Raw genomic sequence first — 26239 nt, 5'->3', positions numbered from 1 at the left:
TGATTCAAAGTTTGAGTTATACTTACTGGAAATCCTGTGTTTTTGGAGCCCAGCGTCACCAGTATTAGAAAAAGGGCCAAAGGAGTGGTAGAGGCCATGATAGGATTATAGAGGTACACAGTTTTTTCCCTACAAATTTGCAGAAAAGGCAAGAAACCTAACTGAAATTTTACTTGGTTCCTATGATTATTGTTTAATATTACTAAGATCAACTATAGAGTAAGATTGAAAACTAAAAGACATCCTTTTAAATTTTTTTTTATGTTTATATATTTTGAGGGAGGTGGGGGAGGGGCAGATAGATAGGAGACAGAGAATCCCAAGTGGGCTTTGCTCTGTCAGCACAGAGCCCAATGTAGGGCCTGATCTTCTAAACTTCAAGGTCATACTTGAGCTGAAATCAGGACTTGGACACCTAGCCACTGAGCCACCCAGGCGCCCCATAGTAAAAAGACATTCTTAAACAAAAGTGTTCAGTATATTAGGATATGTTATGAAGATGAGGTTAGCAAGAGTCCTCCTTGGTGGATGGTTAGCAGGAGGGGAGAGGAGTTGGTTTGACTTTGGGCCCTGCCAGGTCCAGAGATGGTCCAGATGGTATTCCCACAGCCTTGTCATCACGAATGATGTCACAGGAATCCAGGGCATTGGGTTTGAAGAAAGCATGTCTTCATATGAGCAAACGCCCTGGGCTCCTCTGCATCCCTTGACCTTTCAGAGCCAATACAAAGAAAGAAGACATTGTCTCAAACTGAGCTTTTTTAGAGCACTTTTGGTGTATTAATGCTAACTTACTCACTTGAGTAGGATTTTTAATGGTATTCAGACTAAGCTACATAGCGAAGTGATTGTTGCCAGGATAACCGAATTCACACAAGGAGTTTTAAGTAGAAAGGGACATCCATTTTTCTTTTTTTGCTAATTTGAACCATTGAAGTTAAAAGTTTTTAGTAATAGGAAAGGAGGTGTGAAAATACGTTGATACTCAAAAGCAGTAGTGAAAATGGTCTTTTACTTTTTTTACCTTTTTTCTTTTTCTCTTTCTTTCTTTTCTTTTTTTTTTTTTTTTTAAGGGAGAGAGAACAAGCAGGGAAGGGGCAGAGAGAGAGAGGGAAAGAGAACCCCAAGCAGGCTCCGTGCTGTCAGCACAGAGCCCGATATGGGGCTCGATCTCATAACCATGAGATCATGGCCTGAGTCAAAATCAAGAGCCAGATGTTTAACTGATCAAGCCACCCAGGTGCCCTGGATCTCGTTTGTTAAAATGATGATTACAAAGTGAATCTTTTTTTTTTATTCCAGTATAGTTAACTGTGTTACAGTGTTACATTATACAAGTGAATCTTTAGACTCAGTGTAAATTCCCTTTTTATTCTCGTTATATATTATATTTTTTTATTGCCATATGATTATTTTATGACCCACTCCCCCTTGGGTTTTCTTTTTTAGTAAAATGGCAAAACTGGAGGAACTTGAAGAAATTGACATCAGCGGGAATAAACTGAAAGCCATCCCGACCACCATCATGAACTGTAGGCACGTGCACACCGTGATCGCTCATTCTAATTGCATTGAAGTCTTCCCAGAAGTGATGCAGCTCCCGGAAATCAAGGTATGTGGTCCGACTCCATAGGCTCCACGCTGCCGGTCAGGGAGAGTGCTGCTGTCTCCAATCCAGCAGTGCAGGACGTTTGCGCTTTTGTCACATTGACTACTCTCGGTTGACGTGGCCCCACCCTTGCTAACCGCTGGACTACACAGTCTTGTCAATGGGAAAAACCAACAGCGATAAATTAAAAACACTGGATTAGGAGTTGGGAAGATTGTATTCTGGGCTCTGTCCATAACTAGCTGTGTGAATTGAGGTTAACCATATAGTCACCTAACTCCCATCTAACGAGAGTTGTCCTCCTTAGTTCCTGGGTGGTTGTGAGGCTCAAAGACTATGTCACTCAAATGCCTGACAACAATTTGAAAAAGTTAACACACTGCACGCTCCCCCCAGACTCGCCCGATTAAATCGTATCCACCAGCACAGCTCCAAGTAGTAACAATTCCCCAGGTGGATCCAGCATCGTCCCTGTCGCCAAACCTTCACTTCAGATTAATGAAACTAGCAGAACAGTCATTATTCCCATCTGATGTGAGGTGCTGAAAAACAGAGGGATTTGTGTACATGAAGACCACAAATTGGTGGCAGAGACTCGGGGTAGATCATAGGAGAAAACCAGTCCACCAGAATGAAAGCCATCCAACAACTTGTTATTCATGATTTTTGGTGCAGAAGTAAGAAGTTCTTTACATATAATGTATTTTTTCATTTGCATCTTAGCATTTCTGATCATCAGTTTTGTGCTTAGTAAAAAATAACTCAGTAGTTATAGACTTGGAGCACATTCTGAACTCCTCTAAGAAGGAACAAAAGTCCTCTGTCTTGGCCACTCTTTACTCTGGAGGCATTTTCTGTTACGATCTTTATCAGATTTAAGAAATTATGTAGACATTTGAAGATACTTTATTTTTTTAATGTTTATTTATTTTTAAGAGTGAGAAAGACAGAAAGTGAGCAGGGGAGAGGCAGAGAGAGAGGGAGACACAGAATCCAAAGCAGGCTCCAGGCTCTGAGCTGTCAGCACAGAGCCTGATACGGGGCTCAAACCCACGAACCATGAGATCATGACCTGAGCCAAAGTCAGACACTTAACCAACTGAGCCACCCAGGTGCCCCATTGATGATACTTTAAATGCCATGCATAATCTTTCACCACAGCAGTTTCTGTCCATTTACACGGTCAAGGTATACACAAGCCCTTGTCTAAGTGCGTGCATGTGCGTGCGTGCTTTAGGCCAGGATATACTTTATGTAGAGCACACTGTCACTTCGTACATCACTGGCATTTTAGAATATTGATTATAAGCTCCCAGACATACTTTACTTTTACTTTCTATATAGCACCTTTCACATGGGTGAAGAGGCAGGGCTCTGAAGGGAAACAGACCCGGAATTTTATTCCAGCTAAAAGTTCCTTAACTGCTCCATTTCCTCATATGTAAACTGAGGGAAGAATAGCACTTCCTGTCCAGTGATGCTGTCAAGATGGGTTGTGGGGATGAGGTGGAATACTCTGGGTGAACGTCTGGCAGAGGAGTGGCCCACAGGAAGGGCTCTGTGGTGTGAGCTGTGATTAATACAGTCCTTGATGTGGTTCAACTGGGACTACTTGGAGCAACTACTCTGGCTGATGGTCATCAAAATCTGGAAATGTGGCACTTAAACAAATACTTCTTGGCCTCTAGCACCGGCCCAAGGTTGATGGCTAAGCCTCCCAGGGCCCCTGTCCTGCCATTCCTGGACACAGGAGCTGTGCTCTTACAGGACCTATTACCCGGGCTCCATGCACCGTGCCCGCTGGGCCACCAGCACGAGAAGGGAAGAGTTGCAAGACCAACCCCCTATGTGCCGGTCTTCCTTTCTGCACCTGTCTTTTCACGTTACCTTACTCAGAATTGTAGATCAGGTGTTTACGTATCTGGTCTAAAGTACAGATACAGATAGACATTTAAACTTCTCAGGTTTTAACTATATTTTGCAAAATGTGACTCTTTTTCTGTGAAACCAAATCCTCTCCAAGACCCTTGCTTGGCTTCTCGGTTTCTAAAGTCAGTGCCTTGCATTTCCGTTTAACGCCTTCTGTTGTCTTCTCTCCAGATTTGACTTTATAGCTTCTTTAAAGGTTTTACTTCTGGTATTGCTTTTTTAACGGTTTTCTTTCTTTTGTTCTTTGATTTTTTTTTGTTGTTATCCCAGTGACGCTCTCTGAGTGTTCTCCATGTGTTAACAACGTCCAGTCTTTCCCGGGCAGTGCTTCCATTACCAGCAGCTAGAGGTTTTGTTGTTGGGGTTTGCTTCCCAGTGGGCGAGGCGGTGGGCAGTATCCCGTATCCTTTATGCACAGAAGAGTCAATTTTGCAGCCCTGGACAGATAGTGTTGGGAAAGTAGTTGTTCTGTTGTTTTAGAACTCTGAGTTGAAATCTCATTGTTTCATATGAGAATATTTTAAATTGCTGTGTAAGTATGTACACACTCTTAAACCATCCAAATGAAAATTCTTGGTAAAAAGAGTTGCTGTATCTCAAGTGATAAAATACCTCTGTGCCTCTTCACTGCAAACTGAGCTCTAAATTAGCATGTTTTTAATGTAAAAGAAATAACTTTTTATCCTAAATTGAAATACTCAGCCTGTACTAGAATTTTATTATTGAGGGTTAATAACTCTAGATTATATTATTGCTTCTTGAAAGTAAAGTGCAACAACTGTAAAGTATTTTATAAATTAAGATCCTTGCAATTATAAAAACTGAGCAGCTAACATGATTTAAAGAGGGATGGGCCCTGGTGTGTTTAACTAGCTTGTTCTCTCCAAGCGATCTCATTTTGTAAGACATTAAAGGAAAGTGCTTATTCACAGCTTTGTTACCAAAGCTTCAAAGCCAATTATTCTTTAAAAGGGTAAATAAGTTCCCCTACTAATGTGTGTGTGTGTGTGTGTGTGTAACTTGAAGAACTAAGCTATTATTCTTGTACCCCTAAAATAGAACTGCATGCATTGTCCTCTAATCTTGGGTAAAATTTAGTTCTGGCCTTTTCTCCTGTTGGTACATTCAGTGAGGTCTGCTCATCACCCAGCATCAATTTCTGTACTTGGGCAGGAAGGTCATGTAAGTTGGTAGTAGGAAAAAGTATCCTTTCAGAATTTTCCAGTGAGGCCGCATGGACCCCAAGGCAGAGTACTTTTGTTCCTTGGTTTTATAGTCGTCACCTTTGTTTAGCATCTTCACATTAATTTTCCCTACCTCCAGTTCTGTCTTCCTGGAGCAGGTTGTGTTCTATTCTGGTTCTAAAATAGACAGGCTTTGTCTGGATATAGATCAGCCCTCGGTGAGCTAGAAAGGAGAACATGATCCCAGAGTCACCACATAAGCCAGACTCTGCTTGTTTAGTCCTAGGCCAAAGTCTGCATTTAGGCTCCTAGTAGCAATGAATCCAAAAAGCAAAAGTGGCCATGAATATAGCACTCAGTGCCCCAGGCTCTTAGTTGAGTAACTTTTAACTATTGACTTATTCTAACCCTTTTTGAAGTGTGGTTTGAGTAAAACAAACATGTGATACACACGGTGAGTGAAATTTGCCGTGTAAACACCGTACCAGTGATTTCTTCTTCAAATTTGACATGTTCCTGTGGCATCTTGATTTTAATTACTGATGAACAGTGTCTTTTAAAATGTTTTGAATTTTCTTCAGATTATTGTCATGTTTTTAATGTGTGTAAATAAACTAGTTGGATAAGTTGAGTGAACTTATCACTAGGATCTGTGTACTTTTCACTGGGATATGAAGTATGAAATATTTTTTATATGCCACACTCTTGAGAACACAGATTACAGGAAGTTCAGTATCCTTGGAATCAAACTCTGTTTGCTGTTGTTGGTGAGGTGAGGTGAGAGAGAGCGCCGGCTCTGTGACAAAGGCACAAAGACCATGGGGAACTGTTGGGTCAGAATGGAGGAAAGAAAAGGAATTAATTCTTTGGAAAATAGGATAATGCAACTGAAGACAGAGCAGGGACCAGTCGGGGTCGCTGGGTGGGGCAGCTGGCCTCGCAGACTGAAAAGCTCACAGACGCATTTGTGCTGTGCATCTAAAAACCAGAAACTGGGAGCGGCCATCACTGTGGTCCTAGAATCTGGGTCAGTAATAATTATTTTGGAGATTTTCTAACATTTCAGGAATCTTGTGTCCATTTCTGTTGGGGACAGGGCTCCTGCCAACGGCAGGGGAAAGGAATGAAGCAGCCTCTCCCACTGGTGGCGGCTCATGCCGCTCTGCCGCTGCCTCACGAGCGACAGGACAGCAGGAGACCAGGACTGCACCTGCGCCTTCAAAACCAGAGTAATGAATTGAGTCAGACCAGTTTGTCTGAGATTTTTTAAACTAGTTTAACTTCAGCGATCCTTTTAACTTCAGAGCCATGTCGTTTCCAACGAACACTGCATGCGTCATCTGCAGTGGGGTGTGGATACATACGGACGAATGAAAGGAGCACTCGTGACTCCAGGTCCTCAGGAAGTAGGCAGTGAAGTGGCCGCCATCATGCTCTTCCACGTCTTCTGCCCCTGAGGCTAAAGAGAAGTGAGCGATACGCCCAGAAATCTGGGGTACGGCCTGCGGTCACACGTAAATTTCTGTCAGGTCTCCTCTGCCATCTAAAATGAGACACTAATTTTGTGTTCTACTTTTTACCATTTCTGTTAGGTTTCATGCAAAAATAAAGGCTCTTTCTGTCCATAATCTTTGAGTAAAACTGAAGCCCACCGACGCATGGGCCAGGTGCCCTGTAACTTCGTGACATACCACTGGGTCCTGCCAAGGGCACACATGACCAATTTTAAGAAGTAATGATGGACAGGAATTGCTCAGTTTGTATAAAGGATGCATTTTCTTTCTTTCTTTTTTTAATGTTTATTTTTGGGGGAGAGCACAGGTCGGGGAGGGGCAAAGAAAGGGGGACAGAGGATCTGAAGCGGGCTCTGCACTGGCAGCAGTGAGCCTGACGTGGGGCTCAAACTCACGAACCACAAGATCATAACCTGAGCTGAAGTCAGATGCTCCACTGACTGAGCCACACAGGTGCCCCTAAAGATGCATTTTCTTAACCAAATTTTACAAAGAATTTAGTTGTAATGTTTAAGGGAATTCATATTTGGGGGAATGGAATACTGTTTGGTGAAACGAGGCTCTTTTAAAGCAAATTTTTACCCTGTCATATTTATCAAATTATTGCCAATAAAGATTTCCTAAATCTAAAATCCAGTTGAGAAAAATTACAGTATATGTAAATATAGGAAAGAAGACTTATACAAGATTAAAGGTCTTCTTCTGCAACTCCCTGAAAGGTAGGGAGGTTTAAACAATAAGCATTTCTTTTTTTTTTTTTTTAATTTTTTTAATGGTTTTTATTTTATTTTTGAGAGACAGAGATAGCGCGAGCAGGGGAGGGTCAGAGAGAGAGGGAGACACAGAATCTGAAGCAGGGTCCAGGCTCTGAGCTAGCTGTCAGCACAGAGCCCGACGCGGGGCTCGAACCCACGAACCGTGAGATCTTGACCTGAGTTGAAGCCGGACGCTCAGCCGACTGAGCCACCCAGGCGCCCCTAAGCAATTCTGAATAATTACAGACAGATACAATTTTATGGGTTTGGAGTCTGAGTTTATCTTTGACAGGTTCGGACTGGCTCATTTAGTTAACAAGTTCACTTAGATATATGAACGTCTTACAGGAATGACCACTTAGCCCCTACAGCATCAGGAATAAATCTAGTTTAAGTGTCACAAGAGAATTTGGCTAAAAGTTATATAGTGAGAAATAATACACGTGTTTATTTGTTTTATTAGTAAGCTAAAAGGCTGTGTCTCCTAACTGGAAAAGAGGGAGGTAGTTCAGACCACTTCTACCTGCAACAGTCTCTAGCTCGCCATCTGGTCCGTGCCTGCCTCTCCACCAGCCCCAGCGGCCACGCGTGGTTCGTGTCCTGGGGAGCCGTGCGCTCTTCTCTCTCCCGCTGGCCCAGGTGCTGTTCTCTCTCCATGGGTGCCCTCCTGTTTTCATCTGCCTCATTATCTTTGATTCTTCACAAACATCCCCTCTTGGAAGTCTTAGTAGCGGCCCCTTTGCTGTCACAATGGGGGCACACTTGTCCGTATTACAGTAGCCGGAGGTGGAACTATTTCCCACTCTGGCCTGGGGCCTCCCCATCTCTGTAGACCCCTGGTGTCTTGTTTATTGTCTGCCACCATGCAGATGCTAGACCGACATTCTTTTGGACGAATGCTCGCATTTATTTGCTTCGTAGGGATTCATAATGAAAATTAGTGAACCTGTTTGGAGAAAATCACAGTGTATGTAAATACAGAGAAGGAAGGCTTTATAAAACATGGAAGGTCTTCTTTTGCAGCTCCTCAGAGGTGGGGCGGGGTAAACAGTCCACATCTCTGAACAACCACAGGCATCACACCTCAGCGGCCCCCCCCACGGGGCACGGGAGTGCAGAGGTGATTGCCAGTGCCCCTTTCCGCACGGGCGGGCGGCGTTCCCGGGCCGGCGGGCTGGCTGTGGTCTGGAGAAGGAAGCAGTGGTTGCAGAATCGCTCAGAAGTAGCAGGTGACATTGCTGTTTCAGGGCAGGCCAGGCGGTTCCTGGGCAGGGACTTGGTAATACGCTGCCACGGACAGTGATACGCCCATGGCTTTAGTAAGGTTTTGTGAGGACAACATAATAAAGGTATTGGAGCTTTGGTGATAGTTATACTTAAATCAGATCCGTTCTCTTTAAAATGCACTGATTATTTTCCTTTGCTCTCAGCTAAACGTATTAGCAGTCGTTTTCCTCTAAATCATGAGTTCCTCCAACTATGAGTTATCTCACTTTTTCCGAGGGTTGGATAATTCTGTTTTGAGTATTCCTACCAGAATTTTGTAGAATGGCCAAGTCGTTTTTGTAAGCTGTGTCCTAAAATAGGCCTGAAAGAGGGAAGGGTAGCTTTGTTAGTCATATTGTAGTCAGATTTAACATTCTATTTAATAATGTATTTTCAAGAAAATTTTAATGCATTAAACAATACTGAAACATACATTAAACATCATAGAATGTGCAAGTCCAATTTTTTCTCCAGTCTCACCCCCAAATTATCTATTTTCCTAATGGTAGCCATTACAACCACCGAGTCAACAAGTGTTTGTTGATGACTATTAAAAGGATAGGAAGTAGTACTTAGAAGTCGAGCAAGTTAATGGCAGTAAGTCAGGGCCAGGAACCAACATCCTGTAATTTTCACGATCGAGCCTCCTTCAGTGTGCAGAACTATGAAACGGTATTTCTCTCCTTATCTGCCATTATGCTGTTTACTCCAGACTGAACTTAATCTATGCTCGAGCATCGCTCTTCCCATCCCAGTGGACTGAATTACTAGAGGACCTTCTCGTAAGATTCGTTTGTTTCTTTGTTCAACAAATTGTCTACTAATTCCCAGGCTTTGGTGGGCATCTGTTCTCTGTGCTGTACTGAGGACATGGGGGAGAAGGCCCTGTTCTCTAGAAGCTCATAGTCTAATGGGAGGAATAAATAAGCAGATCCCTTGAACGAGGGGTCCTAGTGCACCTGGCATTTAGTTGAGACTTACAGGAATGGGGCAGACTGTACCAGGCAAGGGGCGAGGAGAGCCTGAAGAGTCCCGGTCACAGAGAGCAGTGTGTGCGGAGGCACAAGTGAGAACATGACTCACGCGAGAACTGGAATTAACTTTGACACCACTGAATATAGAGTGCAGGGAAGCAGGTGCTGAAAGGTGGAGATGAAGGGCCTTATTTGACAAGCTGAGGAGTCTGGTGGCAGATTGGAAGGCAGTAGGGAGCGATGGAAAGACAAGCCCTGGTGTGATCAGATGGGATACGGCGCATCACAGTCCCCCTGACAGCACTGTGGGGAGCGGGTCGGAGGGAGCGGGGCTGGAGCCAAGTCAGGACACCTGTGGTCCCAGACCTCCCGGGAGAGGCGACTGTCAGGCAGGGCACAGGAACTGGCTGCAGGGAATTAAGGACCTTGGGGGGAGGGAAGTGGGGGCGAGACAGAGGGGCAGGTGATGATGATAAGCACCACTTCTGAGAGGATTATTTAAAAAGACATCTCCAGCACTGTCAGTATAAATAAATACCCTACTGAACTCATTTTACAATATGGTAATTTAAAGAATGAGCAATTTTACACCAGCAGAATTATGAGCGTTTAAATCATTAGATAAAATTAGAAAATGGTGCCTATCAATTTCATAAGATTCCATAATGTTCTGATGTGTCTATAGTCTTCCCCGTAGTTCATGCTCTGACCTCGAATTTGTTTCTGTCAGCCACTTGGTCTAAGTCACACACACCGGCCAGTCCTTGGGCCATCACTGCCCAGGCCATCGCGCCGGCACCATTTGCCTTCTCCGTGCTGACGTACACCGACGACCATCCTGACGGGACAGCCCATCTTTAATACCCTCGGAAGTAGCAGTTTTTCATTACAGTCCAGTTGCCTATTGATGCAACATGCAATTCTCAGCTGAGAATATTTTTCTCCAAAATTACAGGTTTTCATTTTATTCAGTCTCTGTCCCTCAGATATAAGTTCTTTATGATTTTTTCCAAAAAAATTTTTATCTATTTTAAAGATTCTGAAATTCTTGGATATAATTTGTCTTTCAACCCATCTTAAGATTTTTAATAGGCTCTTAAGGCATTTTCTTAAATTCTAAGAAGGTGCCACCTCAAACCAGACATTTGAGTGTTTCCTACCCTGTTCTGTTAAATAGTGGATTACGTGTTCTTTTATCCAGAAAAACTGCCAGTTACTCTGGTTCCCTCTAGTAGACGGTGAGCCACCTCTCTGGTTCCCTGCTCAGAACACAAGCGCAGCATGTCTCTGAGGGCTAACCTCAGTTAAGCCTTACGTAGGTTTTGTGAGAAAGGAGGTATTATTCCCTTTCACAGATAACACAAGTTTTGTTCTAATCAATATACAGACCCTTTTGGTCCTTGTTTTCCAAGTGATGTTAGGAGCTAGTGGAGGGCCCAGGCGTCGGATGCCTGGAGGGGAGGATCTGTACTTGACAGTTTCTTATTGAGCTTCTTTTGAATTATCCTCTCATTGTGAACATTCCATGCCTTTCCTTGTCTTCCAAGTAATTTGATTTAAGGAAGCTCTTCAAAGTTTCATTTCCATGTAACTCCAGCCCTTATGACCGTAATATGTGTGGAGATTTTGTGAGCAATAAGAAAAATTATCCTTGGGATTTGCAGCTAATGCTTATTGTTTTAAATGTAGAGATAAACTTAAAAGGATAAAGATGGGGAGAACAAAGAACACAAGTTTTCTGTGTTAATCAAAAAAAGTGAACATTTGAACTGCATGTAGCAAAATCGGTTCTAAACGTTTATGGGAGGGTAGCAGACCGTCTGTTTGTTTTTCCGGGATTTGGCCAGCATAGTGTAGCGAATGGTCAGACTGAGTCTCAAGCCACGGCTAGGAGCACAGAGCCACCTGCACCACCGGTCCAGGCCATCACTTCCTGTTTCCCCTTCCTGTTTCAGTGCGTGGACCTGAGCTGTAATGAGCTAAGCGAGGTCACTTTACCAGAAAACCTGCCTCCAAAACTACAAGAACTGGACCTGACTGGAAACCCTCGACTTGCCCTTGACCACAAAACCCTGGAATTACTGAAGTAAGTGTTTCGTGATGCCCTGCAGCCCTGTCCATGGTCACTGACATCGGGATTTGTGACTTCGAGGCAGCATTCAACAACATGAAGTACCCACTGACTTCTTAGCTGGATCTACCCACACGTGGAGTGGTCTGTGAGCCCACGGTTCACCAGAATGGAGGGTCAGAGACAATTTCAGATAGTTGGATACTCAGCTGTCCTTTCAGAAAATTCTTGAGAAAGGATCCAGGCAAAAAGAAAATGAGAATAATGAATACAAAGAGAAAAGGGGGGTATAAAGAAAGATGCAGGGGGAGCCATGAATAACCAAGACAAAAACGTACAGCTCCGTTACTGATGACATGCTGTGATGCTTCATGCAAATGTTAGGAAAGGATTTTGAAAGAGGTTCATGATGTGAGGAAAGTGAACAGCTTGCTAAAATCCAGATTATTTAGACCAAACTGGGAGTGTGGGGGTAGTTTGATCCTGCTGAGTTATCTTGTTTGGGGAAAGACTTCATCGATACAGGGTCATTCTTGATGTCAACAGAGAATTACATTTGAAGTTCACTGTATAAAACGTTAATGAAGGAAATCTCATTAGAAAAAAACTCTTTAAAAACTTTTCATCAGAGAACTCTAAATATCTGTCAAAAGAATTAAATTGTCTTCATAATTGAATATTTTATATAGCCATTAAAAACAATGATGCAGGGGTACCTGGGTGGCTCAGTCAGTTGAACATCTGACTCTTGATTTTTGCTCAGGTCACAATCTACGGTTCATGGGTTCGAGCCCCAGGTCAGACTCTGATGACAGCTCGGAGCCTGGAGCTGCTTCGGATTCTGTGTCTCCCTCTCTCTGGGCCCCTCCCCCGTTCATTCATGTACATGCACACTCTCTTCTCTCAAAATAATAATCTTAGAATGATGTAGTTATATGACTAAAGTTCTCTACAGAGGAAGTTAAATGAGAAGAATATTTACAAAGAAATTTGCATGGTAGGTTCCCACTTTTTCCAAAATAAATTTGTGTGCACAGTGTATGCATGTGTGCACTTAGAAAATGCCTGCAAGGATATAAAACAAAATGTTAAAATAGTGTTATTCTCTGGATAATAGGATTATAGATGGTCGTCAGGACTTGCTTTAAACTTTTCTGAATTTTCAGAATTTTTTTGCAGCCTGTCTTAAGTCGTGGACACTGACACACATTAGTCACTGTGTATGCCGTCTACGCTTCAGCCCTGTTATACTATCTACCGCTGAAAGTCCTCTTCCACTGTCTTAGTAAAAATCTGAAAAGGAGCAGAATTTTAAGAGTAGTTATTAGTATTATCCTAGGTGTTTAGTGCAAGCTAAAATGTGACTATCACTCAAGGTGATTCCTGGATGGAACTGGCCTAACTAGTGCCTGTTTGTTTTAGGTACTTAATTGATTTCAATTAATAATTGAGTAATAATTGAATACTTCAATAATTGAAGAGTAAGAAGTAGAGTGTCCTTGGAAAGCTGCCGGGGACCGAGGCGCTCTGCTCTGTTTCTCAGTGTGTGAAGCTTCGGGCCAAATCCAACTCCATCCAGACCTCAGCTTTCTTATCCGCATAAGGAAGAAGCCCTGAGGGACTTCTCAGAATTAAGAGTAGCTGATCATCAAAGACATTTCATCTTTACGCAGTTAGCTTTTGAGTATTTTTATAAATATATGAAATTTTGTATAAAACAATTACAACAAAAATAGATGATAAATGGAAATAGCTGGAGAAAACGTCAAATTTTTATTACATGTCAAAAATAAATTAGAGCTAAGTTAAAGAATTAATTCTATAAAATGAAATAATTTCTAAAAGTAAGAGAAAAAACCAACTATAAATATATAAACGGCTTTTTTTTTGGTCCAAAGAAGGCAGGGGGAGGGGGTGTTGGAATTGCAGGAGTAGATATCAATATATATAATAGGTTTTTATAATTCTAAGTATTTAAAAATACTTCGTATACATAAAAGTTTGAAATGTATTTCCAGAAAAAGATCAAGAGTAAATCTAAAAGGCAAATGGCAAACTAAGAAGAAACATTGGCCAAAAAATAGGAAAAATAAAAGTATTTTTTTCTTGTTAGAAAATGTTTTCATAAGAAAAGTGCTCAAACAGCAGATAAGTGATTGTTAACATTTAACAAAAGAAGTGCAGATGGTTACACGAAGACGTTATAGTCAAACTTACAGCATCAAGGAGATACTAAATATTTACAAATAAGATTTCCCCCCTCAAACTGGTGCCACTGAAGTACTGTAAATTGTATGTTTCTTTTTTATTTTTTTAACGTTTATTTGCTTTTTGAGTGAGAGAGAGGGAGCGAGCGAGTGAGTGAGCATGAGCAGGGGAGGAGCAGAGAGAGGGAGACACAGAATCCGAATCAGGCTCCAGGCTCCGAGCTGTCAGCACAGAGCCAGATGCAGCTCCAACTCCTGAATCATGAGATCATGACCTGAGCCGAAATTGGACACTTAACCATCCAGGAGCCCCTACTAACTTTTCTTAAAAGTTATGAACTCTGTGTGTCAAGTCTTTAAAAATATTCATATACTTAGATCAGGGTTTTCTATGGCAAAATTTATTCTAAAAAATAATCAGAAATCTATTCATTTTAGGCACAGAGGTAATCAATCTAATTATATTTAGGATGAATATAAAGTGACATGGGAAAGTGTTCATGATGTAATTAGAAAAAAGATGCAAAACCACATATTATGATTGCCCCACTATTACGTATGTGTAAGAAAAATCTATTTGTTAAAGTCTCTGCAGTGAACATGTTACAAGACTGGTCTGAGCTACTACAAAGCAGAACATGTATGCTCTAACATTACAAAAAAAAAAGAAAGAAAGAAAGGAAAAGAAGAAAAGAAAAGAAAGAAACGGGCTCCTGGGTGGCTCAGTTGGTTGAGTGTCAGACTCTTAATTTTGGCTTAGGTCATGATCTCACAGTTCGGGGGATCAAGCCCCGCATCAGCCTTGCATTGAGAGCTCACAGTCCGAATGGGATTCTCTCTCTCTGCCCCTTCCTCACTCATGCTCACTCTCTCTCAAAATAAATAAGCTAAAAGAAATAAAAAAAAATTTTAATTAAAAAAATGAAATCACACTTTTTTTTTTAAGGATTATTTTGAGAGCGAGTTCTCGCGAGGGGGTGTGAGGGGCAGAGAGAGAGAAAATCCCGAGCAGGCTCCCTGCCGTCGGTGCAGCGCCCACCGCGGGGCTCCATCCCAGGAACTGTGAGATCACGACCGTGAGGCCGAAATGCAGAGTCGGACACTTAGTCACCTGAGGCCCCCAGGGCCCCGCATAACACTTGTGTAAAAGTGAGGCCTCTGTTTGACAGCCGGGAGGCTGTGGCTTAATGACTTGGAAGAGCTTCCGCACCGCCTGCCTTGCTCGTGCTTTTGGAGGGCCGCCCGTTTCTTCCGTGTGCGCCGGCTCCGTGCGGGCTGACCTGTGCGTGACTGCGCCGCGGCTCGCGTGTCCTGACTCGCTGTGGACGTACTGCGCAGCCGCACGAGTCAGCGGGGCGGCGGACCAGGGACCACCGCCTCCCGGGACAGCGTTCGCGGGGGAGTTCAAGGAGTGGGGTTTTTTCTTTCCTTAATACTCAGGCTAGGAAGTGGAATTATTTCTTTGAAGGCTCTGTGTTCTGTAAGAAGTGTAAATGTCCATAGAAATGAGCCTTCAGTCTTAGCCCGGAATTCAGGAAGGTAGCAGAGATGCATCGGCCCCCTTACGTGGGCCTCATCACGAAGCCCTTTGCGGGCGCTTCCCGTGGTGCGTGGGCAAAATCCACCCGGTCACGTGAGCAGCAGGTAACGGCTGGCTGTCGTGATGCCCCTCTTCCATTGGTAGGAATGGAAACTTTCGAAAAGAGGATAAATAGTCCTGCCGTAAAATAAGGTATTAAACTCATTTCAGGATTTTCTGTTGGTGCTGTTTTAGCTTTTCAGGATGAAAGGAAGAGCGAATGTTTGCTGCCAATTGAGAGTAGAAACTTTTCTTTCACAAATATTTTTAAATTTCAAAGAAATTGCCACCAGCTGTTTCTAAAATCGAAGTGAATACAATTAGATACAAATTTCCTTCTTAAAATTGAAGAGTTGTATTTTGTAGTTAATGAATGCCAAGAGATAAAAGTTTGTGTTAAGAGATTATACATATGATTTTTCTCTTAAGTAATAGAGGGGGAAAGCTAGTAGCAGCTTCTAAGTGGGATTAACTTCACCATGTGGTAGCCAACCTTTTTAAAAACCTTTTTCACATCTGCAGAACTTCCTGTTTGGGGGCACAGACTGCTCTCTTGTAGGGTGGTCTTTACTAAACCCCATTCAAGAGTTTATGCTTTCAGTATTTCAGTCTTGGGTCCTTTTGGGGCCCGTCATAGCACGTGACAGGAGAGAGGACTTGTCTCCCATTTTAAATCCACATACTTCATGTGTGATTTGGTGAAATGCTTCTTTCATAATTTTATGGTTATTAGTCTTAGCATGAATAGCTGTGCGAGGGAGGAAAGAACTGGAAGCTTTTAGGGATGGCAAGTCCTCAGTATTTGTGAAATATCTGAAGGGCGAAATGGGCAGAAATTGGATTTGAAGATGAATGTTGCGGAATTTGCTCCCAGTATTCATTCAAATGCAGTATAGTTGTGGCTCAGGCTTGGTACTTTCCAAATCTGGGTGGAAGAACACGCCCACCGTAATGCTTTCTTTCCTCACGCCGAGCCTGAGGGGTCCTTCTCACTTCCAGGAGACAGCCACCAGCAGCGCAATGTGTCAAGGTCTCTAACGACCCACCACCCTAGAATGCTGATGAAAACGAATTTTCATGCTCTGTCTAAATGATGCTCCTTTGCTTTCGCTTTGTTGAGTAGCTAGTTCTTGCTGATAAATATTTCAGACACATTAAACACAGAAGTAAGTACAGGGCACTTAGCAGAGGCTTCTCATTTCTCAGATAAAGGTAGCAATTCACACATACTTGATTTTAATGATTCCCATCTCCTCCTTTTCTCTTGTTAGTAATATCCGCTGTTTCAAGATCGATCAGCCTTCAGCAGGAGACACATCTGGAGCCCCAGCTGTATGGAGCCATGGCTACACTGAAGCCTCAGGGGTGAAAAACAAGTAGGTGAAACTTTGGAGTGGGAACCACCTCCAGCCTGCCTCCCTTCTTCAGTGGGGAGATCCCCTGTGCCGGCGCACCCCCCCCCCCCCCCCGTGTACCTGTGTAACATTTCCTGCACAGGATTCCCCCAAGCGAGGCCACCTCGTGACTCACGTTTGAACGTGAGGTTGAGCCCTGCTTGGCATCACACACTCTTCTCTTTGTGAGATGTTGCTAGGATACGGTGTAACTGACACATCCCTGTCTGTGTGTGTGTGAGACTCCGGTGTTGGGAGAAGGCGGCAGGGATACACCCCTGCCCTTCGAACAGCCTCTTTATCTCACTCTGAAGCCTGTTTACTGAGCAAAACGGCCTAGTGCTAAAGGAGCAGTAGGCTTGATTGTCCATATCCGATCACTTCTGGTATTGATTAGTCAGGGTTCTCTGGAGCTATGTTTTGAAATCTAAATTAGCCTGGCGGGAGTTTCCTGTTCATTCCGGGTGACGTCACCTGCTTGTCTGGCCACCAGGACTTGTCCGTCTCAGTTTCTTTTGCTTCCTTGTTCTACATGCAAATATTGATTTTCCTGAGAATTGTAATCAAGCTCTTCAGGCTTGCTTGCTTGTTCTGAAGAGGCGTTCATAATTAGTACCAGAAAAGGAAAGAATCATAAATTAGAATAGTCATAATTAGCTAAGCTATCGGAACACAAAATACTGGGGATAGGGAAAGAACAGAAAGTGGAACGCGATTCCATAATACCTAAATTCAACCCTGGGTGCACATTAGAATCAGTCACGTGAGGAACTTTAAAAAAAAAATTCAGCCTGAGCCCAGTATTTCAGAACATGTCAGCATCTCCCCCCACCACCCCCGTGATCTTCATGTGCATCCCGGAATGGGAACCCCTGACGGGCTGAGTACCTTTCGTGGAAAATAAAAGGTACAGTTGTGGTTGCCCTGCTGACTTCTTTTTCGAGACAGAAAGTAGTATCAGTTCAAGTTCTGGAGCGGACACGTCGATCCTTCCTTCTCTCCCTGAGGCTGTGCCCTGGCTTTGCGCGTCTCCAGAATAGGCAGTCCCCACTTCAGCGCCGCTGTTCCGTCTGCCCAGGGAGGGCTGGCCCGACCTCTGGTTGTCGTATTTGTTCTGTGTATTTTGCACTGTATTATCGGATTTGGAGGAGAAATTAGTATATTCTTTCAAAGCACCCGGAGTCTCCCTCCCCGGAGATCCTTTAGAAGGTCTTATGTCTTGGTTATAACCAAGTGTTCCAACTCCAGGACAGATGTGAAACCCAAGATTGGTTTTTAAACACTTCTGGATATTAAAATTATCTACTCATATATATTAGTGAAGCAAGGACTAGATTTTTTTTCTGCATAATGCCCCCTTCTAAGTTACTTTTAAGTAGGTTGTTATATTGAAATATAGCATAGTTACAGGAAAGTGTGTAAATAAGCATACAACTCTGTGGGTGGCCCTCAAGTGACTACATCTACAAACCTCCATCAGGATTAAAAAATACGGTACTAGCACCTCAGAAATTCACATCACCCCCTTGCTTCATTCCCCTTGCTTTTTTATCCTTTGGTTTTGCCAGCAGTCTCTCAAGCGTTTTTCTTTAATTGTAAGGAGGTCAGGTGGGGACACCTGGGTGGCTCAGTCAGTTAAATGTCCAACTCTTGATCTCAAGTCATGATCTCACAGTTTCATGTGTTCGAGCCCCATGTCAGGCTCTGCACTGGCCTTGCGGGGCCTGCTTGGGATTCTCTCTCTCTGCCCCTCCTCCGCTCCTGTGTGCACACATGCGCGCACTGTGGTCATGTAAACAAGGAGCTTGCTGCTTGCCATCTTGAAGGAAGGAGAGGGGTTGTCCCTGCCTCCCAATCTCAGATGCCTCTTTTCTCCCTCCCCAAGGGGCACAGAGCTGCCTCCCTGTCCGGTCATGTCAGATCCTTTAGGGAAAACCCAAGCAGGAGCTATAACTGGGTGATTTAGATTCTTTCTCAGACTAAAGAACAAACAGGAAGCTGCAATAGAAAAGAATCACTACTGTATCTTTTAAAAATTTTTTTATGCACCCCCATTCTGAGTAGCAAGAGGAGCTTATAGAGGAAGATGGAATTATGAGTATTAAATTTTACTTTACTTCAAATAACCATGTAACTTAGGATGACTTATTTTTAACAAATGGAGGCAAGAATTACCAAGCGCTAAGAGCCAGGCTGCCTGGCTTTGAATCTGGGCTTCCTACTGTTTGGCTGTGTGACCCTGGGCAACTACTCAGCCCCTCTTTGGCTAAATTTCCTCAACAGGAAAGTGGCACCCATAGTCCTTCGTGTCTTCATAGGGTTATTGTAAGAATCCAGGGTCACACTTGTGTGAAGTACTCGAACATCTGCCATTCAGTAAATGCTATCTAGGTGTGAGCTATGCTTCAGGATGTATCCTCTAACTCCTCGCAGGCTGGGATTATTTTTTCAGGTTCAGATCTCCATCTAGCCATGATTTGTAGCAGGTGTGTAAATTTGTTATTATCTAGAGAGTAAGAAGTTCTTACAGTCAATAAAATTTCCCCTTGTAGGAGCACAGCTCTGCAGGTGCTGGTGGATGTACGTCACCGTGTGACCACCGCCAAGGTACAGGCGGGTCCATCCCACCGAGCTCTCCTGTGCTCATGTTTCCATCCTCCTCCTAGCCCCAGCCCTTGGCAGCTCTTGACATGTTTTTATTGCCTTGGTTTTACCTTTTCTAGAACATTTTATAGATGGAATTATAGAGAACACAGCCTACCCGGTCTAGGTTCTTTCACTTAGCATGATGCATTTTATATTCATTCATTTGTGATGTCCCGTGCTCCTTTCATAGTTTATCTATTCACCATTTGAAATAGAATGTTTCAAGTTTTAGCAAATACAAGTATAAATGCTAGAAAGAATTACATATAGGTTTTTGTGTGAACATATATTTTCTGTTGGGTAAATACCCACAAGTAGGATTATATATTTAGTTTTGTAAGGCTGCCAAATTCTTTTCCATAATGGCTGTACCATTTTGTATTCCCAGCTGCAATATGTGAGAATTCTAGTTGCACATCCTCACCGGTGCTTTCTGGGATCAGGTGGTGGTGGCAGTTTTGGCCATTCTAATAGATCTCATTGTGGTTTAATTTTGCTTTTCATGATGACTAATGCTGTTAATCATCTTTCCATGTCATTATCATCCATCCATTTTGATGAGAATATATTCTTTCACATTAAATAGAACTGAATGTATTCTTGTAGATACCCTTTCACAAGTTAAGAATATTCTCTTCTAATCATAGTTTGCTAAGAGTTTTTGTAATGGGTATAAAATTTTGTCATAGGCTTTTTCTGTATTCAATTGAGTTTTTTTGTTCCGTAGTCTATTGATATGGTAAATTCTATTGATTTTTGAATGTTGAATTAGCTTTGCATTTCCAGGATAAATTCTACTTGGTGATGACATTATTATCCTTTCTATATGCTGCTGGATTCAGTTTGCTGGTAATTTGTTGCTCATGTCTATATTCATGATGAATATTAGCATGTAGTTTTCTTGTGATGTCTTTGACTCTGGTTTCCTGGTAATGCTGGCCTCATAGAGTGAGTTGAAGAGTGTTTCTTCTTCTTTAGTTTTCTTGAAGAGTTTGTACAAAATTGATATTCCTTCCTTAAATGTTTGGTAGAATTTACCAATAAAAGCCATCTGTGTGGAATTGTCTTTGGTTTTTAACAACACATTCTATTTCTTTGCTGTGGGATTATCTATTTCTTCATGAATGCACTTTGGTAATTCGTGTCTCTTGAGGAATTTATCCCTTTCATCTAGGTTTCAAATTTATTGGCATAAGCTTGTTTATATTATCCTTTAAAATCTGTAGGATCTGTAGTAATGGCTCTCACTCTCTCCTTCCTGATATTGGAAATTTGTCCTTTTATACTGATCAGTTTGGTTTAAGGTTTATTAATTTTATTGATAGATAGTCTCAAAAAACCAGCTTTTGGCTCTATTGATTTTTCTCTACTGTTTTTGTGTTCTAGTTAATTGACAACTTATTTTTATTTTCTTTCTGCTTTTTTGTTTTGCTCTCATTTTTCTAGTTTCTTAACATGGAAACAGGTCATTTGCACTTAGAACATCTAATATAAGCATTTAGAACTGTACATTTGCTTCTAAGCAATTTCCAATGTAATTGGAGGATGTACTTTGACTTGAAACCTTTAAGTTTATTGGGACATGTTATTGGCCTAGAATATGGTCTACACTGGCAAATATTCTTCTGCATATGAAAAAAAATTTTTATTCTGTTATTGTTGGGGTAAGGTGTCCATTAGGTCAGGTTGGTTGATAATATTGTTGAGGTCTTGAATCTCAATCCTGCTTATCTACTTGTTCTGTCCATGGCTGAGAGACTATAATTATGCGTTTGTCTGTTTCTCCTAGTTTTATCAGTTTTCCTTCATGCATTTCAATGTTGTATTAAGTGCATAAACATTCGAAATATTATAGCTTTGTGATGAATGCACTGATCCTTTTCATTATGAAATGACTATTTCTGTAATCTTCTTTGTTCTGAATTATACTTTGGTATTAATGTAACTACTCCAGCTTCCTTTTGATTGGTGTTAGCATAGGTCTTTTATTATATGCAGCAGTTAGATCTTTTTTTCCTTAATCTAGTCTGACTTTGTCCTTTGGGGTAGTGTTTAGACCACTTTCATAATGAATGAAACTGATATGGTTAAATCATATTGATTTTAAAGATCATTTTAAATGATCTTTATCATTTGTTGTTTACTATTTGTCTTCTGTTCTTTATTTTTTTCTTCATTCTTTTGGACTATTTATAATTCTATTTTATCTCCTTTATTCATTCTGTATTTTTGGTTAGTGTTTGTAGTAGTATAACCTTTAACTTATTTGAAGGTAAACTATGTCACTTCACCTATAAGAATCTTTCAGTGTGTGCTTCCATTTCCCCTCTCCTGGTCTTTGTGCAATTGTCAGGTTTTACTTCTGTTACAAACCCCAAAGTACATGGTTATAATTTGTAAATAGTCATTTTCTATTTCTAAAGCAGCATATCTCAACTTCAGTACTGCTGACACTTTGAGCCAGATAATTCCTGATCGCTGGCGGGCAGGGGAGGGAGGAGGTGTCGGGTGTGTTATAGGATGTTTGGCAGCACCCCTGGCCTCTACCCACTGAATGCCAACAGCACCGCCACTCCCAGCTGCGATGATCAAAACCATCTCCCGGGGGTAAAATTACCCCATTGAGAACCACTGTTCTAAAATGATCTTTAAGTAAGTTTTATATTTACCCATTTATTTGTCATTTCTTGTACACTTCATTCTTTTATGTAGATTCATATTTCCGTCTGGTATTTCCTTCTGCTTCATATATTCCTTTTGTATTTCTTATACTGCCAGTCTTTTTGTGGGAAATTATTTGTGCATCTGAAAAGGTCTTTATTGCACCTTAACTTTTGAAAGCAATTTTCACTGGTTTAGAAATCCAGGTTGACAGCTTTTTTCAAGCGGTAGTTTAAAAACGTTGCTCTGCTGTCTTTGCGTTGTTCGTCTAAGTCAGCTGTCGGTGCGCTTTGTTCCTCTGCCCTACTCGCCCGCCTTTATTCCTGATCTTCAGCAGTGGTTACGTTCATTTTCTTTTGCTTGCTGTTTGATGAAAACTATAAGCCTATAGATACAAGAAACTCAACAGATTTGAAATCTTTTCAACCCTTAAATTCTTCAGAAGTTTTTCCTGTCTCTGCTCTGTTGAGGACTTTGGTTCCCTGTGTATCCGGCTACTGGAGGTTACCCCGCGCTCACTACGGCCCTGGCTTTTTATTTGTCCACCAGTCTTTTATTCCTCTGGGTTTATTTTGGGTAGTCTATGGGCCACAGTTAAGTTTCTTGGAAGCAGTGGGATTTGGATGTGAGACTCTGCCGGCCTCCAGAGTGGCGTGTGCCGGGCTCCGCCCACAGCCCGAACTGCACTCCCAGGGCGGCCGCCCAGAATCCTCCTCCCGGCCATCAGCTGGGCAGGCTTCCTGCGCACTCTCTGACCTGCACTTCTTATCATCCAGTGTCTCACTGCTGTTGTTCCATAGCATTTCCGCCCTGCTCCAGCCTTTTTAACTTGTTTGGGAATAAAAGAAAAAGAAAAGGTCTCAGTGTTTGAGTTGTCACTCCATTTTTGCCCAGCATGATCATTCTCCTTAATGTTTTAGGAATGAGTGTGAACCTGTGGATTCAGAATCTTGATTATCCCCCCACACCTCCTACTCTCTAGTCTTTCACTGCCATTTAAAAATAAAATCAGGGCACCTGAGTAGCTCAGTCGATTAAACATCTGACTCTTGATTTCAGCCCAGGACACGATCTCATAAACCATGAGGTCGAACCCCATGTTGGGCTCTGCATTGACAGCACAAGGTTTTGCTTTCTGTCTCCCTCTCTCTCAAAATGAACTTAAAAAATAAATAAAACCCAAATCAGAAGATAGGGTATGGGGGGAGCCATGTATGAAGCATCAATGTTTATCATTCTTCTTTGTTTTACAAAAAATTAGTTGCTATGAATTAGCTGGGGTTAGTTTACCTTAACTTATTCTTAACCTGGCTGAGGTCCTGAAGGAGGAGACCAGGCTGTTAAGAGTGTGGGGTTGGGTAAGGAAAGACGAGCAGACTTAGCACAGATCACTCTTCCTTCGCAGGTTGTGTGTCGCAGCCCTGTCGGTGAACAACTTCTGTGACAACCGAGAGGCCCTGTTCGGGGTGTTTGACGGGGACCGTAACGTGGAGGTGCCCTACCTGCTCCAGTGCACCATGAGCGACATTCTGGCCGAGGAGCTGCAGAAAACAAAAGCCGAGGAGGAGTACATGGTGAACACGTTCATCGTGATGCAGAGGTAGGCGGTTCCCGCGGGCACCGGCCCGGTAGTCGCGGAGCGCTGTGGTCACATGTGGGTATTCAGGATGCATTCAGGTGATTTGCTTGTGCGTAAGCATCAGGGACAGACCGTGTTCTGTTTGAGACATACTGATGTTCAGACAACTCTGCAGGAGGCTGAGTCAATGACAGGAATTTAGTTTAGAACTTTTGGTCACCATAGAAACTGGGATGTTTTGCATAACTCCTAGGGATGAATGTTACAAGCATTCCCTCCTTCAAAGGATGGTGCTTCTTAGGTCACTTTACAGGCCTTGTGGGTCATGAAGGAATTGCCTATCAATTCTGGCCTGCAAACGCTCGTGCAGGACCAGGAAATGGAGATAATCTCTCTCTCTCCCCGATGATAATCTACCAGAGGCAGGTTCTTTGTAACAGGGCTAGAAAGAGTGCCAGCTAAGGAGGGCTGGTTTGGAATAGCCTTTACAGTTACCCCCGGTCCTAGGCAGCCCTTCCGGAAGAGGCTGGCAGAGGCAGCCCCACTGACGGGCTCTGCTTCGAGGCTCACTTGCAGCCTCCCCCGGGCACGTGCCACTAGCCATTAAATACCAGCCAGTCCTTGCTCTAATAGTCCACGTGCCGCAGTTTCCCCAGGGAGATAGCGTGCCTGTTCTCACTTCACTGATGAGAAACTGAGGTACCGAGAAGTGAAGCCGACTTCTCGTAAGATCTACTAGATGGGCAGCCAGACTCCACAGAACGTTCCAGCCGCAAGGCACATCTCTCTTCTTTTCTGTCTTTACCCTCGTGTCCTAGGAAAAACAGCGAGCACGTATCGTACACACAGAGCACACGTGCGTCTGCAGCCCTCGCACGCCCGCCCCAGAGAGGTCTGCGTACGCTCTTATAGCCGCCCACAAGCACGGAGTGGGAATTGAGAACTTAAGAACCTTAAACTCCAATTCCTGGCTCCGCCTTTCACAAGTACCATCCAGTTTCTGGCTTGGCCAGGAGGGACCCTTGTGCCTGTGAAGGGGGGACAGCAGTGCTGCCGGCTGGGGCCCGGGGGTCCACAGGTTGGAGATTAAAGACCCAAACTGTCGGCCCATCTCTGGAGTCATTCGTAGGCCACGGGATATGTACTCATCTTCTCAGCCCTCGGGGAACTGGGTTTTTGTGCATGACATCCTGTCCAAGCACGCAGCCCTGGCTTCCGCTGCTAGTGTGGCCGCCCACCCCGCCCAGACGGTGGCTGTGAGCTGACGGGACGGGCAGGTCTGCCCTCGCGAGCAGAGGAGCCCATCTGGACCTCCTCGCTGTACAGAAGCAAGGAGTCTGCGCCCCTCGAGCAGCAGGGGCCCCTGCCGTCCGTGGGGCAGGGGGTCCTGGATAAAAGGGTTTAGCACCTTGGAGCTTGATTACTAGAATGTCCTTCCCGTGAACATTCTGGAATAGAGAATAGTGGCCCATGTAAGGCAAGAGCATGAAGGGGCCAGTAATTAAAACGGCTCGTCCCGCAGACATCCTTGTAAAGGAGAAGAGGCTGTCCAAGTACTGTTAAAGCACACACACACCTGTTTAAATGCTCTCTTCAGCCTCCTCTGCTGGCTGTACAGAGATGGACAGAGAGCCCAGTGGCCATCTTCCTGGGGACCTTGGGGTGTGGTAAACCAGGGAGCAGCAGGCTGGGTGCAGCAGGACCAGGGTTCCTCTGGTGACTAAGAGTTCCCCGCCCCCCAGGCATGAGCAGAGACCTCAGGTGGGTGTCGGAATCCACAGGCCCTTTCCTTGCTTGCTTGGTGGAAGAGGCTAAGTGGAGCCCCCAGGTTCTGGGTTTCCTCCCAGCCCTGCACAGGGGTGTAGCAAAACTGCTCTGCCTGGTTGTCCGTGGGCCTGACCCCTGTCCCTGGGTTCCAGGAAGCTTGGAACTGCGGGGCAGAAACTTGGAGGTGCTGCTGTCCTCTGTCACATCAAGCATGACCCGATGGACCCAGGAGGGTCCTTCACCTTGACCTCTGCTAACGTGGGCAAGTGCCAAACAGTTCTCTGTCGGAATGGGAAGCCACTGCCTCTGTCCAGATCATATGTCATGAGCTGTGAAGAAGAACTGAAGAGAATTAAACGTCACAAGGCCATTATCACGGAGGTGAGGCGAGCATGGGTTTCCTCAGGAAGGGGGGGCGGGGTCAGGGCAGAAACCAGCAAACTTCCAGATCAGTGGCTTCACAAAGCAACTGCCTTGTCGGCTGGTGTGGACCTAACGTGCAGGGTGGGCTGGCAGCTCTCCAGCCGGTGTCAGGCTGTGCCGGCCGCGGGGAGCCCCCTCTATTCAGGGACGGGCCTGGAGCTTGCTGTCGCTGCTCCTGGGGTCAGTCCCTGCCGCTTCTGGGCCAGGCCTCCCGAGCCTGTTTCTCAGCAGTGACAGGACTCCGTGCAGTCTTCCATCAACCTGAGTGTCCGTGTAAATGTAGCTAATTATGATTCCCGTTCACACCTCCTGTTCCCTCTGAGTAAGGCAGTGAGTAGTTTCTAACCAGGGGCTCTTTTGCCCCCGCCCCCGCCAGGGACGTTTGGTAAAGTCTGAAGATACTTTCATGCTCAGGCAGGGGCCTGTGACAAAGAACGATTTGGCCTGTGGTAACAGGACCCATTGGGACGCCCGGGGGGTGGGGGGTGGATCTCCGCTCCCCCTTCCTCCCCCCACCCCCCACGGGGCGCACACACCGTGTGTGTGCGGCTGCAGACCCACGTCTGCCCACAGGACGCGTCCACCCCCCGGCTTTTGATGAGACTGGGGGGGAAGCTTGCGGGGCTGGAGGAGGGGCCAGGGCCCAGGCAGGCCTCGAGGAGGACCCTCGGGGCCTCCCCC

General features: G+C 44.0%; 1 protein-coding gene across 1 annotated transcript in view; it reads left to right on the top strand.

The window, feature by feature from the left end:
- PHLPP1 (PH domain and leucine rich repeat protein phosphatase 1) overlaps nt 1-26239 on the top strand; it is a 204409-nt gene that overhangs the window by 176880 nt on the left and 1290 nt on the right. Inside the window, exons 13-17 of the mRNA XM_029921539.1 lie at nt 1450-1612; nt 11187-11317; nt 16360-16464; nt 23195-23389; nt 25288-25738. Of these exons, the coding sequence (XP_029777399.1) occupies nt 1450-1612; nt 11187-11317; nt 16360-16464; nt 23195-23389; nt 25288-25738 (1045 nt within the window). The remainder of the gene's footprint in view (nt 1-1449; nt 1613-11186; nt 11318-16359; nt 16465-23194; nt 23390-25287; nt 25739-26239) is intronic.

The sequence above is a fragment of the Suricata suricatta genome, chromosome 14, assembly GCF_006229205.1.
Source record: "Suricata suricatta isolate VVHF042 chromosome 14, meerkat_22Aug2017_6uvM2_HiC, whole genome shotgun sequence".
NCBI classification, from domain to species: Eukaryota; Metazoa; Chordata; class Mammalia; order Carnivora; family Herpestidae; genus Suricata; species Suricata suricatta.
Note: the sequence above shows the minus strand (reverse complement) of the source record. Positions and strands in the feature narration are given on the sequence as shown.